General features: G+C 37.4%; 1 protein-coding gene across 1 annotated transcript in view; it reads right to left on the bottom strand.

Annotated features, from left to right (window-relative positions):
• BAZ1A (bromodomain adjacent to zinc finger domain 1A) overlaps positions 1-19,558 on the bottom strand; it is a 93,212-nt gene that overhangs the window by 47,617 nt on the left and 26,037 nt on the right. The window contains exons 3-5 of the mRNA XM_067737706.1: positions 10,435-10,578; positions 7,811-7,912; positions 1,024-1,111 (exon numbers count right to left, since the gene is read on the bottom strand). Coding sequence (XP_067593807.1) covers positions 1,024-1,111; positions 7,811-7,912; positions 10,435-10,578 — 334 coding nt within the window. The remainder of the gene's footprint in view (positions 1-1,023; positions 1,112-7,810; positions 7,913-10,434; positions 10,579-19,558) is intronic.

Here is a 19,558-nt window from a genome sequence, read left to right as displayed (position 1 = left end):
TGATGTAACATTTACATATGATGAAATGCACAAATCTTAAGCATACAGTAGCTGATTTTTGACACATGCATACATCTCTCTAACCCATTCTTTTGCTTTTCTACTTAGTGTCTCTCTCCCAGTATGAGTTAAATATTTCTCATTAAAAAAAAGCAGTTTTAGTTTCACCATTTAACTTTTTACTTAGTATACAATGTGAGGTTTCTAAACTTGATTTTTTCCCTCTGAATGGTTATGAATAAAATATAATCTATCTGCTTAGTATTCGTCTCTGAGATTCTTTTTATTATATATATATTGTTTTCCTATCTAGTAGGATCTATTTTAGCACTGTTCTTTGAATCTGTTTTTGTGAGCCAGTACTACACTATTAGAAAGCACTAGCTGCCCTACACGCATAACTTTTTTTTTTTTAGCCACGTGGCTTGCGGGATTTTAGTTCCCCAACCGGGGATTGAACCCACGCTCCATGCAGTGGAAAGGTGGAGTCCTAACCACGGGACCACCAGGGATTTCTCCCCATAACTTTTCTTTCTCCAAGTTTTCCCTCTAGTCTCATCTGTCTTGGTTGATCTTTTTTTTTTTTTTTTTGCGGTACACGGGCCTCTCACTGTTGTGGCCTCTCCTGTTGCGGAGCACAGGCTCTGGATGCGCAGGCTCAGCGGCCATGGCTCACGGGCCCAGCCGCACCGCGGCATGTGGGATCTTCCCAGACCGGGGCACGAACCCGTGTCCCCTGCATCGGAAGGCAGACTCTGAACCACTGTGCCACCAGGGAAGCCCTGGTTGACCGTTTTTACACAAGGAAAAAAGTGGAAGTACCTGACCCACTTAGCAATTCTAGCAATTGCAAAAAACAGTATTTAATCCAATGAAAATTACTAAAACTGGCTCCAGATAAAAAGAGAGCTATTTTCAACCAAATTTGGAGTAACATTTCTACAATGTTACAACTTTATAACATCGCTCATTTTTCTCTTTTTTCCCCTTCTTTCCAACAAATAATATCACTGTTCCGATTACCTTAATTTTAATGATTCCATCTTGTGGTTCACAGTGTTGCTTCAGAAAAAGCTTTAGTTTATCACGAGAAAATAGGTGTTTTCTGCGGCTACAAGGGGAAAAGGAGGAGAAAGAAGAAAGTGTTAGTATCAAAGAATTCAATCTGAACTCCATCATCTCTTTTGAATGCATAACCTCAATTTCAAGCCTAGGAAAAGAAGAAAATTTCATTTTCCAATAGTAGTTATATTGAAGTTACGAGAAACTTCAAATAGAAGTATTTATGTAGAATGTTATAAAATCAGCTTGAGTGGATCTACCATAAAAGTCCATTACAAAAACAGCATACGGGGCTTCCCTGGTGGCGCAGTGGTTGAGAATCTGCCTGCCAATTCAGGGGACACGGGTTCGAGCCCTGGTCTGGGAAGATCCCACATGCCGCGGAGCAACTGGGCCCATGAGCCACAACTACTGAGCCTGTGTGTCTGCAGCCTGTGCTCCGCAAGAAGAGAGGCCGCGACAGTGAGAGGCCCGCGCACCGCGATCAAGAGTGGCCCCCGCCCACTGAAACTAGAGAAAGCCCTCGCGCAGAAACAAAGACCCAACACAGCCAAAAATAAATAAATAAATTAATTTAAAAAAAAAACCAACAAAAAAAACCCTTTCCGTCCCCTACCCCCTGCCATAGCACTTTGATCTTTAAAAAAAAACAACAAAAAAACCCCAGCATATGCATTTGTTGCTTAGGAACCACTTAGAAATCAAATAAACCTCAAGGAAAATATACCACAGAGTAAACCAAATTTTATAAAATTAGATGATCATTCCTACAAGTATCACCATTAAAATTCTTAACATAATTAAAATTCGTAGACTACCAGATATTATCACATAATACTATGTAAATCAACATTCAAAAGGATATTGTGAATAGAACTGAACATGGGTTTTTATCAAATTCTAAAATATTCTGTATTTAAACATCATATGGCAGCCAACAAATTCATGGGATTAAAATTAAAGAGAGCTAGATTTATTATGATTCTAAAAATACACTATTTTTCATTTTCCCTTGCTCCCAAATTAAAAAACAGCACCACCACCACACACAGAGCAGAACAAAAAAATAACACACAAGTATTTCCGGAAAGGTTCTGGAAAGAAAGGAAATGTTTGAACTGAATTTAAAGTATTCCTTTCAAAAAAAACCAAGTTAAAAGCTTCTATGAGTAAACAAACAATATAGGAGTTTTTAAGTAGTAGCCCTCCCCCAAATATATATTCTTTTCCTAAACTACAGGAAGGACTATACGAATAAAAGGATCTGAAAAAGGATCCCAGCACCATACAGTAGCTGAGAAGGTAATTATGTTTTGACTATTGACTAAATATACTAGTCCTCAAGAAATGTATTGTCCTGCCTGGCACGTATTAGCCATATACTTATTTTTTAAGACTTTTTCGATGTGGACTGTTTTTAAAGTCTTTACTGAATTTGTTACTATATTGCTTCTGTTTTATATTTTTGGTTTTCTGGCCAAGAGGCTTGTGGGATCTTAGCTCCTGGACCAGGGATTGAACCCATACACTCTGCATTGGAAGGTGAAGTTTTAACTGCTGGACCACCAGGGAAAGTCCCTGTTTTGTTTTTTGTATTTTTTTTAAATAAATGAAATTAAAATTAAAACTTCCGTTCCTCACTATTACTAGCCACAGTTCCACCATACTGGACAGCACACATATAACCTTTCTATCATTGCAGAAAGTTCTACTTGTCAGAGCTACTCTATCATATCAAGTCTTCCTTACAGGAATATTAACATCTCTTTATTATAGGAACAGTATTATCTTTTATTTTTTGCATCAATAACTCAAATACTTCCTCTTTTCCATATTGTGTGAAGCATATTCCAGACATCATATTATTTCATCTGTAAGTTTTTCAGCATGTATCTTTAAAAGACAATGGCTCTTTAAAAAACATAACCACCAAAGCATTTTGTAAAATGTTATAAATTAGTAACAATAATTCCTTAATATCATCAAATGTCCTTTCAGTGTTCAGATTTAGTTGTTTTGCTTCATTTGTACAGTTAGTATATTTGAATCAAGATCCAAATAAGCTCTGCATATTATGATGGGTTGACCTGTCTCTGAAGGTTCCCCTCTACCTCTTTTTTATTTTTTTAAGTTTTTATTGGAGTATAATTGCTTTACAATGGTGTGTTAGTTTCTGCTTTATAACAAAGTGAATCAGTTATACATAAACATATAGCCCCGTATCTCCTCCCTCTCGTGTCTCCCTCCCTCCCACCCTCCCTACCCCACCCTTCTAGCTGGTCACAAAGCACCGAGCTGATCTCCCTGTGCTATGAGACTGCTTCCCACTATCTATCTAGTTCACATTTGGTAGTGTATATATGTCCATACATACACTACCCGTCTCTAACTTTGTCCCAGCTTACCCTTCCCCCTCACCGTGTCCTCAAGTCCATTCTCTAGTAGGTCTGCGTCTTTATTCCTGTCTTGCCCCTAGGTTCTTCATGACCATTTTTTTTTCTTTTGGATTCCATATATATGTGTTAGCATATGGTGTTTGTTTTTCTCTTTCTGACTTACTTCGCTCTGTATGACAGACTCTAGGTCCATCCACCTCACTACAAATAACTGAATTTCATTTCTTTTTATGGCTGAGTAATATTCCATAGTATGTATGTGCCACATCTTCTTTATCCATTCATCCGTCGACGGACACTTAGGTTGCTTCCATGTCCTGGCTATTGTAAATAGGGCTGCAATGAACCTTGTGGTACATGACTCTTTTTGAATTATGGTTTTCTCAGGGTATATGCCCAGTAGTGGGATTGCTGGGTCGTATAGTAGTTCTATTTTTAGTTTTTTAAGGAACCTCCATACTGTTCTCCATAGTGGCTGTATCAATTTACATTCCCACCAACAGTGCAAGAGGGTTCCCTTTTCTCCATACCCTCTCCAGCATTTATTATTTGTAGATTTTTTGATGATGGTCTTCTGACCGGTGTGAGATGATATCGCATTGTACTTTTGACTCGCATTTCTCTAACGATTAATGATGTTGAGCATTCTTTCATGTGTTTGTTGGCAATCTGTATATCTTCTTTGGAGAAATGTCTATTTAGGTCTTCTGCCCAGTTTTGGATTGGGTTGTTTTGTTTTTTTGACATTGAGCTGCATGAGCTGCTTGTAAATTTTGGAGATTAATCCTTGGTCAGTTGCTTCACTTGAAAATATTTTCTCCCATTCTGAGGGTTGTCTTTTCATCTTGTTTATGATTTCCTTTGCTGTGCAAAAGCTTTTAGGTTTCATTAGGTCTCATTTGTTTATTTTTGTTTTTAATTCCATTTTTCTAGGAGGTGGGTCAAAAAGGGTCTTGCTGTGATTTATGTCATAGAGTGTTCTGCCTATGTTTTACTCCAAGGGTTTGTTAGTGTCTGGCCTTGCATTTAGGTATTTAATCCATTTTGAGTTTACGTTTGTGTATGGTGTTAGGGAGTGCTCTAATTTCATTCTTTTACATGTAGTTGGTCAGTTTTCCCAGCACCACTTATTAGAGATGCTGTCTTTTCTCCATTGTATATCCTTGACTCCTTTATCAAAGATAAGGTGACCATATGTGCATGGGTTTATCTCTGGGTATTCTATCCTGTTCCATTGATCTATACTTCTGTTTTTGTGCCAGTACCATACTGTCTTGATTACTGTAGCTTTGTAGTATAGTCTGAAGTCAGGGAGCCTGACTCCTCCAGCTCCGTTTTTCTTTCTCAAGATTGCTTTGGCTATTCAGGGTCTTTTGTGTTTCCAAACAAATAGTGAAAATTTTTGTTCTAGTTCTGTGAAAAATGCCATTGGTAGCTTGATAGGGATTACATTGAATCTGTAGATTGCTTTGGGTAGTATAGTCATTTTCACAATGTTGGTTCTTCCAATCCAAGAACATGGTATATCTCTCCATCTATTTGTATCATCTTTAACTTCTTTCATCACTGTCTTATAATTTTCTGCATACAGGTCTTTTGTCTCCTTAGGTAGGTTTATTTCTAGGTATTTTATTCTTTTTGTTGCAATGGTAAATGGAAGTGCTTTCTTAATTTCACTTTCAGATTTTTCATCATTAGTGTGTAGGAACGCAAGAGATTTCTGTGCATGAATTTTGTATCCTGCTACTTTACCAAATTCATTGATTAGCTCTAGTAGTTTTCTGGTAGCATCTTTAGGCTCCTCTATGTATAGTATCATGTCATCTGTAAACAGTGATGGCTTTACTTCTTCTTTTCCGATTTGGATTCCTTTTATTTCTTTTTCTTCTCTGACTGCTGTGGCTAAAACTTCCAAAACTATGTTGAATAATAGTGGTGAGAGTGGCAACCTTGTGTTGTTCCTGATCTTAGTGGAAATGGTTTCAGTGTTTCACCATTGAGGACGCTGTTGGCTGTGGGTTTGTCATATATGGCCTTTATTATGTTGAGTTAAGTTCCCTCTATGCCTACTTTCTGGAGGGTTTTTATCATAAATGGGTGTTGAATTTTGTTGAAAGCTTTCTCTGCATCCATTGAGATGATCATGTGGTTTTTCTCCTTCGATTTGTTAATATGGTGTATCACATTGATTGATTTGCATGTACTGAAGAATTCTTGCATTCCTGGGATAAACCCCACTTGATCATGGTGTATGATCCATTTAATATGCTGTTGGATTCTGTTTGCTAGTATTTTGTTGAGGAGTTTTGCATCTGTGGAACAGTATTATCTTTTGGTGCCAACAAAGAGCTGCAAGTCATTTAAGTCTTCTGTTATCAAGTATAACTTTCCACCTTATAATTCTTTGCCTCACCAATTAAGAAGAAAATGAGTTAATACAACTGTAACCAAGATCTAGCAGAATTATATTTACAGTATAAGTCAAAAAGTAAATAGAAAAGTGAAAAATATTAAATAGGGAATTACATTACGTAAAAAACATATCTTGAACTAAAAACAAAAAAAAAAAGGAAAAGGCTCAACAATGAATAAGGAAAACATTGGTTGTCTCAACTATGCTATTCATTAGCCCATAAACTAAATAAATTCAAAAGTTGGAATAATTCATGAGCATTATCTTGGAAATGCTATTTTTCAATATACAATAAAGCGGAGAATGCTCCAGAGATCTTACATTAATGATAGGCCCCCAAAAACAAACAAAAAACTGCACAGACCCATACAGTTTATAGAAAGTAATATACCTGACTCAGGATCCACTCAATATTTATAATATTGTTATCACTTTTCTTTGGACTCATGAGTATATGGGTGGGGGGAGGGCAACAGGGATGAGAGAATTAGTAAAATTATTTTACATAAAACAAAATGCAAGACTGAATCCTAGGTGACAAGTTGATAGCTGGCTGATGATGTCAACTACTTACTTTCAGGTGACTAAGAGACTAACCTCAACAGGCAACAACAGGGATTTTCCTAAAATATATCAATGTAACCTAGAGCCAGTTCTTTTAAATATTAACCATTCAGTACCTCTCTTTCGCATTTTGTTTTTTTATTTTTTAAATTTTATTGAAGTAGAGTTGATTTACAACGTTGTGGTAATTTCTGCTGTACAGCAAAGTGATTTGGTTATACATATATATTCTTTTTCGTATTCTTTTCCATTATGGTTTATCACAGGATATTGAATATAGTTCCCTGTGCTATACAGTAGGACCTTGTTGTTTATCCATTCTATACATAATAGATGTATAGAATGCAAAGCATCTACTTATCCCAAACTCCCAATCCATGCCTCCCCGATCCCCATCCCCCTTGGCAACCACAAGTCTGTTCTCTATGCCTGAGTCTGTTTTTGTTTTGTAGATAAGTTCATTTGTGTCATATATATATATATATATATATATATATATATATATATATATATATATATATTTTGTTTTTGCGGTACACGGGCCTCTCACTGTTGTGGCCTCTCCCGTTGCGGAGCAACAGGCTCCGGACGCGCAGGCTCAGTGGCCATGGCTCACGGGTGCAGCCGCTCCGCGGCATGTGGGATCTTCCCAGACCGGGGCACGAACCCGTGTCCCCTGCATCAGCAGGTGGACTCTCAACCACTGCGCCACCAGGGAAGCCCTGTGTCATATTTTAGATTCCACATATAAGAGATATCACATGATGTTTGTCTTTCTCTGTCTGACAATTCACTTAGTATAATAATCTCTAGGTCCATCTATGTTGCTGCAAATGGCATTATTTCATCCTTTTTATGGCTGAGTAGTATTCCATTGTATATATATACCACATCTGCTTTATCCATTCATCTGTCAAAGGACACTTAGGTTGTTTCATGACTACCTCTATCTTTTGATTAGGTCACAAACAGGAATTTTTAAACATACTCATTTTTTGTTATTAAACTTCCTCAGAAATGGGCAGAGACTGATCAGATGTTTGTGTCTAATGAACATAATATTACAAATGTGACGTACTTCTAAGCACCAGGTTTCTCAGCTTTGAAAACTGAGTTCTCTCATGAGAAGTGCTTCATAAATAGAATCCTTCTTAATTTTTTAGATGTGAAGACTATCTGGAGTTAGTTACTAAACTAGACAAAGGGCTCATGGTTCACTAGGAATCACATTATCAGTCTATGAGCATATAAATATACATGTATTTTAAAAAGGGAAGCAATCACTCGCTACTACCCATTTGTTCCACATCAAATCTCCTTAACTGAACGTAATTATTCTACTTTAAACTACCATACAGAAGATATGGAATTTTACCTGATTTGTGTTGCTTTAACAATAGCACACTCATACAATTCTTTTTTAGTGGGTTGCACCTTGTACTTGAATAATAAGGGATCAACTGTATCTTTCTTCTTCCTAAAAAGAGCAAAGACACAAAATAAGTTAATAATTTGTTTGGGGGACTTCCCTGGTGGTGCAGTGGTTAAGAATCCACCTGCCAATGCAGGGGACATGGGTTCGATCCCTAGTCCAGGAAGATCCCACATGCCGCAGAGCAACTAAGCCCGTGTGCCACAACTACTGAGCCTGCGCCCTGGAGCCCATGCACTGCAACTACTGAGCCCACGCGCCGCAATTACTGAAGCCCACGTGCCTAGAGCCCATGCTCTGCAACAAGAGAAGCCACTGTAATGAGAAGCCCACGCACCACAACGAAGAGTAGCCCTGCAACTAGAGAAAGTCCGCAGGCAGCAACAGAGACCCAACGCAGCCAAAAATAAATAAAAAATTAAAAAAAAAATTTGTTTGGAAACATGATATTTTACATGAAATCTAGTTTCTAAGGACATACTATAACAGAATCTAATGCATTTTAATTTTAATTATGATTTTATAAGTTACTGATATGCCTCACTATTTTATTAGCCAAAATAGCACAGAGCACTATTTTATGTTAGGTAGGTACTTTAATTACTCATTCAATAAATTTTCCTTGGGTGAAGAAATTAACTCCAGATGAATAAGCAGGCTCTCCAGTTTAGGCTAGATAAATCTATAAACAGCTCTTGGATTTACTTTTAAACCATTTTTAGCTACGTAATCTAAGAGCAAAAGTGGAGATAGTGTAGTTTACCCTGTTTCAAGAACTAGCAAAGAGGCTACACATTTAATTCCCACCCCTACCAATTTCTCATTTTTTCTTCTCTTTTGAGGGTATATTCATTCATGCATCCATCCATTCACTAAATAGTTAAGAGCTTACAATGTGCCAAATACTAAAGAATAAGGATTCACTGGTGAACAAAATAGAAATACAGCGGGGAGACAAACAAAATAGACGACAGGGTAGGTGGTAAGTGCTATGAAGGGAATAGAGTGCAGAGTGAAAGGTCTCTATTTCATATAGGGTGATGATCCCTGATAAATTGACCAGGTAGGCCTTCCAAGAAGTTGACATTTAAGCAGAGATCTGAAAAAAATGAGGGAGCAACCCATGAAAAAACTCTTGGAGAAATGAGTTTTTAAAGGAAGAGAGAAAAGTGTAAAGGTCCTGAGGGGAAGGCATGCATGGTTTGCACAAGAAGCAGAATCAACAGGGAGAAAAAGAGGAAGGTTCAGTCAGAGAGGCAGCAGCAAGGCCAGACTATGGGTTATCATTAAGGGCTTTCAATTTTACTTTGAGTAAAGACACCAGAGGAGGGACTTCCCTGGTGGCGTAGTGGTTGGGAATCCACCTGCCAATGCAGGGAACATGGGTTTGATCCCTAGTTCGGGAAGATCTCACATGCCTCAGGGCAACTAAGCCCGTGTGCCACAACTACAGAGCCTGCGCGCCACAACTACTGAGCTCAAGTGCTGCAACTACTGAGGCTCGCGCGCCTAGAGCCCTGCTCCGCAACTACAGAGGCCACCAAAATGAGGAGTCCGCACACCGCAACAAAGAGCGGTCCCTGCTCGCTGCAACTAGAGAAAGCCCTCACGCAGCAACGAAGACCCAATGCAACCAAAAATAAATAAATTAATTTTTTTAAAAAAGAAAAAAGACACTGGAGGATTCTGAATAATGGGGTGATAATGATTTAACTTACACTTCAGAAGGATCATTCTGGCTGGGATGAGGGGAACAGAGTGCAAACAGGGATCCCAGTTAGAAAGCTAATGCAATAAAACTAAGTGAGAAAAACGTTGGCAGTACAGACTAAGAGGGTAGTGGTGGCAGTAGAGAGAAGTGGTTAGATTCTGGAAAAGCTGCCTCTGTGAATGCAACTGTATATGTAAAGGGGATATAAGTGGGGGTTATAGAGAAGAAAATGATATGAAAGGATGATAAAGAGAAGCACTGGGCAATTGGGTAATGAAAGTAAGATACAGTCAAAGTGATATAAATACAGTACACACACTGCAGACAGTGCCAATCTATATGGATTTATATGATTTTTCTCCAAGAGCACTCAGCTGACCAAAGCTGTCAATTGACTAAATCTCAGAAACTTACAGAGTTTCTTTACTATATGCACCATAAAGTGAATAATAAAGGACAGAATGAATTTTCCCAGGTAAACAAAAGTGGAGTGTATAACTGAATGAAGTGAGCTTCAATTGTTCTTGTGCAGCTGACTAGAATTAACTAGGTAAGTTTCAGTTTTTGCAAATTCTAAGGTGTTGTTGAACCATATGGTTTAGATACATAGTATCCAGTGTATGACTAGAAAGGAAGAGAAAAAATTATTTCAATGGGATATCAGTACCCAATCTGACATACATACATACTTACTTAAATAAATAAATACATACATACATACTTATTTATTTAGGCTGTGCCACATGGCTTGTGGGATCTCAGTTCCCCGACCAGGGACTGAACCCGGGCCTTTAGCAGTGAAAGCGTGGACAGCCAGGGAATTCATACATTTTAAAAATTATTAAAAATCACTTACCCATTTTGAAAAGAACTGTCTTGTGTTTCTGAATCATCACTATCACTGATGATAATAGTTTCTCCATCTATATTGCTGACATGTCCATTAGCAAAACCATTTTGGTGTGATGGAGGGAGGACTTCCAAAATCCTACACTGTAACCTGAAAGAAAATGATACATTTAAAAATGCAAATCACTTGATATTTTATAATCAAACATTTCAGAGCAATCTATTTTGAACAAATGAAAAGCAATTTTGTAGAAACTATGGCTGATTACTATAACCAATTTAATAAAAGAGAAAATCTGTAACATCCAATTTAAGTAAAGGTTAGCTACGATTTAACACAATACAAGACTATTTTAAAAGTCAATTTATCATGATTCTTAGCAATTATATTCATCACTAAAGTTACTGTTTAGAAAATCAAGTACTGGCATAATATCTCATTATACAGATTAGGCCTTACAAGAGTTTTTCAAAGCATTCAGTATTTTAAATTCTGAAATTCTCCTGATCATAACCTTTTTTATTCTCTTTGTAACTTATATTGTGATTTCTGATCTCTGGAAAGCTTCCTATTCACTAACTCTACCCTATTTTGGCTTCCCTTACCTCTGCCTGCTGTATCTGGATTTTATAGGCTGCAATTTCAGACTCACTCACCACAACTGAAATATTTCTCAATCTCATTTTTACTGTGCCAATTTTCAACTGATAAATAATTTAAATTTGCTATAGCCATACAATGGAACATTATTCAGCAAAAAAACAGGAATGAAATACTGATGCACTCTATAGTACGGATGAACCTTTAAAACATTATGGTAAATTAAAGAAACCAGACGGAAAAGGCCATATAATATATGACTCCAGGGACTTCCCTGGTGGTGCAGTGGTTAAGAATCCGCCAGCCAACGCACGGGACATGGGTTCGATCCCTGGTCCAGGAAGATCCCACATGCCGTGGAGCAACTAAGCCCCTGTGCCACAACTACTGAGCCTGGGCTCTAGAGCCCGTGAGCCACAACTACTGAGCTTGCATGCTGCAACTACTGAAGCCCACGCGCCTAGAGCCCGTGCTCCGCAACAAGAGAAGCCACAGCGATAAGAAGCCCACGCTGTGACAAAGTGAGAGAGAGTGGCATGGACATATATACACTACCAAACGTAAAACAGATAGCTAGTGGGAAGCAGCCGCATAACACAGGGAGATCAGCTCAGTGGTTTGTGACCACCTAGAGGGGTGGGATAGGGAGGGTGGGAGGGAGGGAGACGCAAGAGGGAAGAGATATGGGAACATATGTATATGTATAACTGATTCACTTTGTTATAAAGCAGAAACTAACACACCATTGTAAAGCAATTATACTCCAATAAAGATGTTGGGAAAAAAAAAAAAAAAAAGAAGCCCATGCACTGCAATGAAGAGTAGCCTCCCATTCGCCGCAACTAGAGAAAGCCGGAACGCAGCAACGAAGACCCAACGCAGCCAAAAATCGATCAATAAATAAATTTTTAAAAATTAAAAAAAAAAGATTCCATTTATATGAAATATCCAGAATAGGGAAATCCATAGAGACAGAAAGTAGATGAGTGGTTACAAGTAGTTTGCCCTTTTGCTTACATGTTTTCAAAATACATTTTTGCATTTACAGCCAAAACAGAATCATACAATTCCAGAAAGACAAACAATATATTCAGAGCTGATTCATTTTGGGAAGCTGGTGGATTTTTACAAGGTAATTGCACTTATTTTCATTAGTGTACATTTTAGCGTATGCTTGCTTATATTCTCCTTTAGGAGAACATCTTTAGTATCCCCAACAAAGTCTAATATTGCTATTAGGCACAGAGAAAATCAGGACCATGGATTTCCTGCTAGGAACTTTGCACTATACACTAATAGAAGAAACTAACTGGTTCCACAGCACCCTGAGGTTTAAGAATCAACAAAATGTGGACTATATGGGTGAATCTAAAACTCTCAAAGCATCTTATCTTCCCCCCTCAACTCACTTCCTCTCACTCTGAGACTTATACACATTCAATTAAAAGTATCATATATGGGGACTTCCTGGTGACGCAGTGGTTAAGAATCTGCCTGCCAATGCAGGGGACACGAGTTCGAGCCCTGGTCCAGGAAGATCCCACATGCCGCGGAGCAACAAAGCCTGTGTGCCACAACTGCTGAGCCTGTGCTCTAGAGCCCATGCTCTGCAACAAAGAGAAGTCACCGCAATGAGAAGCCCGTGCACCGCAACAAAGAGAAGTCCCTGCTCGCTGAAACTAGAGAAAGCCTGCGTGCAGCAACAAAGACCCAATGCAGCCAAAAATAAATTAATTAATAAAAAAAGTATCATATATGACTCCCGAATAATTTGCTCCTAAAAAAAGAATTGATTAAAGAGAGAAAAGACTCAAATTACTAAAACCAGAAGTAAAGCTGGAAAAGATTATAAGAGAATACCATGGGCAACTATATGCTGACAAACTGGATAACCTAGATGAAATGGACAAATTCTTAGAAACACACAAATTGACTCAAGAAGAAATAGAAAATCTAAATGGATCTGTAACTATTAAGAGGGTTGAATCAGTAATCAAAAATATCCCAAGGGCTTCCCTGGTGGCGCAGTGGTTGAGAGTCCGCCTGCTGATGCAGGGGACATGGGTTCGTGCCCCGGTCCGGGAGGATCCCACATGCCGCGGAGTGGCTGGGCCCATGAGCCATGGCCGCTGAGCCTGCGCGTCCGGAGCCTATGCTCCGCAACAGGAGAGGCCACAACAGTGAGAGGCCCGTGCACCGCAAAAAAAAAAAATTAAAAAAAAAATAAATAAATAAATATCCCAACAAAGAAAAGCCCAGGACCAGATGGCTTCATTGGTGAGTTCTACCAAACTTCTAAAGAATTAATACCAATTTTTCTTAAAATCTTCCAAAAGATTGAAAAGGAGAGAACAGTCCTTAACTCACAAGGTCAACATTACCCTGATACACAAACCAGACAAAGATATGGCAACACATATAAAGAACTCTTAAAACTCAAAAAAAAGAGAAAAAAATCCAATTCAAAAATGGTCAAAGAACCTAAATAGACACTTCTCCAAAAAGGATACAAATGGCAATAAGCACATGAAAAAAATGCTCAGCATCATTAAGTCATAAAGGGAATGCAAAATCAAAACTGCAATGAAATACCATTTCATACCCACTAAGATGGCTATTATTAAAAAATATGGAAAATAAAGAGTATTGGGGAGGATATAGAGATATTGGAACCCTCATGCATTACTGGTGGGGATGCAAAATGGTGCAGCTGCTGTGGAAAACAATATGGCAGTTCCTAAAAAAATTAAACACACAATTATCATATGACTCAGCAATTCCCCTTCTATGTATATACCCAAAAGAACTGAAAATAGGAACTCAACAGACACCTGTACGCCAATGTTCACAATGACATTATTCACAATAGCCAAAACACAGAAACAACTCAAGTATCTATCAACAAATGAATAGACTAAAAAATGTGGTATATACACATACAATGGAATAGTATTAAACCATAAAAAGGGATGAAATTCTGATACATGTTACAACACAGAGGAACCTTGAAAACATTATGCTCAGTGAAATAAGCCAAACACACACAAAAACAAATATTGTATGAATCCACTTACACGAAGTATCTAGAATAGGCAAATTCATGGAGACGTAAAGTAGAATAAAGGTTACCAGGGGCAGGAAGGAGGGAGAAATGGGGAGTTATTGCTTAATGGGTACAGAGTTTCTGTTTGGGATGATGAAAAAGTTCTTGAAATAGTAGTGATGGTTACACAACACTGTGAATGTACTTACTGCCACTTAATTATACACTTAAAAATGACTACAATGGTAAAGTTCATGTTTATTTACCACAATTAAAAAAAATTTTTTTTTGTCCTAAGAGTAAAGCTGAAGAAGGCCCAATTACCAAGCCGACATTGGTAGCAAATGGAAATGGTGTCAAAAGAACTGCAAGCTAACTTTTGCCACTGGCTGACAGAAATAAACCAGTGTTTCTAAAGAGGAACAACTATAGGAAATTATATCAGGCAATTATGTAGTCTAATGGTTAAAAGGTTCTGTAATTTAGTGACATGAACTGCACGAAAATAAGGAAGGAATCAAATGGACCCACTTCTGAAGGGCCTAGGTATGACATCCAGGGGTCATATGGCTCAGGGTTCCAGGAGGTGATAAAGGAAGATTTTCAGTGAACCTGTGACAAGGTTCTTCAAGTTAGAAAAAGAGATAGTTTTCACTTGGCAGAGTCCAGGTGAGTGCCCCTAAGTGGCAGCAGTGGTTGTCATCAGAGAAAAAGTAAACGGGTCTACGCTGGGCACAGGAACGGTTGGTGTGGCGCCTAAAATGGTCTGACAGTCCATTGAAGGGAATAGTCTATGATCCCAGTAGGGCCCACAGAGCTACAATAATTTAAGAACTAATTCATTTAAGACTAACAGAAAATTAACAGAAATACAATTCTCTGACAGAGGAATAAGGGAGAAGGAAACCAGTACAGCTTAGAGACATTGTCTATAAAGTAGTAAATGTTTTATATATAAATTATCCTGGTTATTTTCAATGCTACTATTAACTTTGTACCACACCCAAACCACAGGTCAATTCTTGCTAATCTAATCAAGGCTAGGCCTCTCACTGGTGCTTAGCTAAACTTCAGTTAACTGCAAGATGTCAGGTCAGCACGTTCTAACAGATTTCCAAAGAGACTTAGTCTATGTCTTTCAAATCCACTTGCTACAATTTCTTGGTCCTAGGGAGTCCAAAGAAGACTGGGGGGTGTAAAAAAGGTTAAAGAATCGCGAATCAAGACCCAGCTAGTGGGTCTTGGAGAGTACAGAAACTCTAAATTAATGTTATGCTCCATTCTTTGAGGACAGAGTGGAGACTGACAATCAAAGACAGGTCCTTATTATTATTAGCGTTCCTGTGTGCCAGATAAGTATATCACTTTCACATATTTCTCTCCTCATATCAACTCTGCAAGGTATACGTTTTTCAGTAGATGAAATTCAAGGTCAGAGAAGTTAAAGCATTTGTTTATGGTCAGACAACCAGTAACAGTACAGCCAAAACTTTTAACTATTTGGCTCTGAAGCCCATATATTTTCTAATCTTCCACTCTACTACTGGAGTTGAGGGGTAACACAACACTATACTGACCCAAGGGTATTTCAGAGCTTTAAGTCCAGGTAGTCAAGAGGCACTTTGGGAGCCTCTCCAAAACACATTTCAAACTTAAACATGTTTCAGAGTGAAAGCAAGTCTGTAGAACAGCAGCAAGCACAGAATGAGGCTAGAGCAGAAGTTAGCCATAAATTTCTAATAGTGACCAGCTAAACATGGAAATAGCCTTTTATGAGAATATTCTGGAATGGTATATATATCTCCCCCCAAAAGTTGTTTTTGTTTTAATAGTCATTTAACAATAGTTATAGTTCAATTTATATCTCAAAATACAAATTCATTAAAACAAAAGCAAATTCTAGAACTGAAACATATGCAGAATATTTGCAAGGCATTTGGGTAGAAGATAAATAATTAACAGCAAAAGGAAAGAAGACTAGAAACCTGGGGAGGCCTACTTGACATAAAAGGACTGCCCCTCTCTGTTTGGGTCTCTAAAAATAGAATATGCTGAATCTATGGCATGCTTCACATCTGCTCACCTGTGCTGCCTCATTAACCTTTTATTTTCTTGTAATACAGGTGCCAAGAACATTTATTTTTAAAATGCTATGCTTGAATAATTACTTCAACTTTATAGGTAGAAACAGAGTAAACCTACTTAATTTGAAGTTTAGAGTTAAAAAAATTCAAGTTAAAGAGGTTAAGTGATACCTCATTTTAAATGGAGGAAACTAGACCACTCAAGTCTGCCTACTTCAAACAAAAAGACTGAATTATGTTGATTACTTGTCAGTGGGGAAGAAGCAGTCAGAAAACGTTGCTTTGTTTGTAACCTCTCACTTTTTAGACAAACTGATCAGAGCAGCTCAAAGAATGTTTCATTTTGAACTGTTCTGAGACTCTTTATGGACCAGAGAACCACATCTTCTTATTTCTCCAGTTGGCATTTGACCTATTATAAGCCTAAATATCATAAGACAACTAGAATCATTAGATTCTTGCTAAAAACTAAATCTGTTATTAAAAGATATATATAATACAAATAAAAATCTTTGGAAAGAAAATTCTAGATATAAGATATATGGGTTAAATCCTACATATCTCTAAAGTTTCAAACATCTGGATATTATCAGTATACTGTTTAAACCCTTTAGTATTCAAAATTATCATCTTAAAGCCACATGAGTTAGTTTGGTTAAGGTATCAACCAAATTAATGAAAGCCTCACCAAAATACTTTAAAATTCCAATTAGTGTATTCAAATTAATAGATATTCAAAGTGTTTGCGGTCTCAGCTTTATGTTGATCTGACATACTGATGCCAACAGAGATGATACCCTCGTGAGGAGGCAAGACAAACACACGCAGATCAGAGAAAACAAAAACATTAAATATAATGAAAAGCCACCACAGACTTAGCAGCAAGTGACTTCTGTTTCAAAATGATAATAGAATTTTAGAACACTTAACTTGGACTCAGTGTGAAGGATGGATAGCAAAGGAAGAGAAGCAGGCTTCTTGCCTTTCCTCTATCTTGCTGCCATCCTGAACAAGGAAAACAATGGTCACAACCTTGGGATGACAGAGCAGAAAACAGGAAAAAGCCTGGGTTCCTGACAACTTTGTAGACCTGCCCTAACACTACAACTTAAGTACTTAGTTTTACATGAGAGAGAAATTTCTATTTTGTTAATGCCCCTAAAGTTTTTCCTATTATAGGCACCCAAGTCAAATTCCAGCTGAGGAAAAGCAATATAAGCAATGTATTAGGTATACTAGGTATTTCTATTAAACAGTAATCAGTTTATAACCTGATCTATGTTAAATTTATTTTGAGTCAGAGTACCGCATTCTTCAACTCAGCCAAAAATGCTGAATAAGATTTTCAAACTTGAAAGTTATCGTGTCACTGGCAATACAGATTTTTTTCAAGTCATATTTGTTTCAGAAAACAAAGTCTGAAGTAGAAAAATAAATTTAACCACCTATGATTTGTGGGTGTGGCATAAGAGCAACATGAGGGATCCCTGCAGTGACAGAAATATTCTGTACTGTGACTATATTAATGTCAATATCCTGGTTGTGATACTGTACCACTGGGGGAAATTCTGTATTATTTTACAACTCCATGTGATTCTACAGTTATCTCAAAATAGAAAGTTTAGTTTAAAAATGCTAATGATAAACACTAGGAAAATATCAACTCCAATTAAAAGCATTCACATCACGGGGGAAAAAAATCAATAAAAGACGAAAGTAATGTATATGTATCACTAAAAAGCTACAGTAAATAATGACGTATTTTTGGCAGGATAGCCATACAGCTCAATAGAAGGGAGTCCAGAAATAGACCCAAAATTCCATTTATATTCATATTCTGGAAGGGGCAAAATTATAAGGACAGTAAACAGATCAGTGGTTGCTAGAGTCTAGAAGATGAGGGCAAGGGGTGACTACAGAGAGGCACAAAGGCCACTGGAGGGAGTATGGGTTCGATCCCTGGTTGGGGAACTAAGACCCTGCAAGCCATGCAGTGCAGTCAAAAAAAAAAAAAAAAAAAAAAAAAGGGCACAAAGGAAGGTAGTAAAAATGTGTGATGGGTTACACGACTATGTATCAAAAGTCAGAGTCAGAGCTACACAATAAAAAGGATAAATTATATCATAAGGAAGTAATATACTTTAAGCCTTATTAATTTAGACTACTTAGGATAAAGGCCTATCTGAATATAAGTTATTTAATTTAAATTATCCTTTAACTTAAAAGTAAAACATTTATTCCTTTTCTTAAAACAATATATACGAAAATGGCTAACTGAAGTAGGTCTACTTGTTAGAACTTATTGAAGCATAGATGGGTCCTGCTATACTTATCAGAAGACTAGCCAGAGAGTTCTTCGTAATGCAAAAACTCCATAAAGGGAGTCCTTTTCTATAATTTGTTTCCATTTCAACTATAAACATAATAACAATTCATCTTAAAATGCCTATTTTTCATGGAAAGAAGTTCAATATATTGTTGTTCTCTCTTACAATGTGAGATAACCAAATCAAATAAAGTCAGATGATTTATGTACATCAAAATACAGTGCATAGGGCTTCCCTGGTGGTGTAGTGGTTAAGAATCTGCCTGCCAATGCAGGGGACACCGGTTTAAGCCCTGGTCTGGGAAGAGCCCGCATGCTGCGGAGCAACTAAGCCCGTGCGCCATAACTACTGAGCCTGTGCTCTAGAGCCCGCGAGCCACAACTACTGAAGCCCACGCACCTAGAGCCCGTGCTCCGCAACAAGAGAAGCCACCGCAGCTACAGAAAGCCCGCGCACAGCAACGAAGACCCAACACGGCCAAAAGTAAATAAATTAAATAAATAAATTTATGAAAAAAAATACAGTGTACAAAAAATAACTACAAGAATTTGCAAAGAAATTATTATATAACTAACAAATTAAGATGACAAAATTATACTTATTACTTCCGGCATTCTCGAATTTTTTGAGCTGGAAGCTCAAACAAAATAACCTGAATATTTTCTATTATCCTTATGGTCAATAAGCATTCTTAATATGACAACAATGAAATCAACATGCTGACTGACTGACTGACTAGAAGTAGATAAAGAAAGATACAAAAACATCTTTATAAAGATAAACGGTAAACATCAGCCCATTCTAATGGCCAATCACAGCAAATGATTAATGGAGCACTAAATTAATTTAGCATTACAGTACCTTTTATTCATTCTATTTCAATGTTGGTGATATATTCACTAGTCAAGTAAGACTTACCCTATGCCCTTTTTTTCCAGCTTTATTGAGAAATAATTGACATATATCACTGTAGAAGCTTAAGGCATACAGCATGATGGTTTGATTTATACATATTGTGAAATGATTACCACAATAGGTTCAGTTAACATCCAACAACTCATATAGTTAAAAAAAAA

Source organism: Pseudorca crassidens, chromosome 1 (assembly GCF_039906515.1).
Source record: "Pseudorca crassidens isolate mPseCra1 chromosome 1, mPseCra1.hap1, whole genome shotgun sequence".
NCBI classification, from domain to species: Eukaryota; Metazoa; Chordata; class Mammalia; order Artiodactyla; family Delphinidae; genus Pseudorca; species Pseudorca crassidens.
This window is presented reverse-complemented; position numbering and strand designations above follow the sequence as displayed.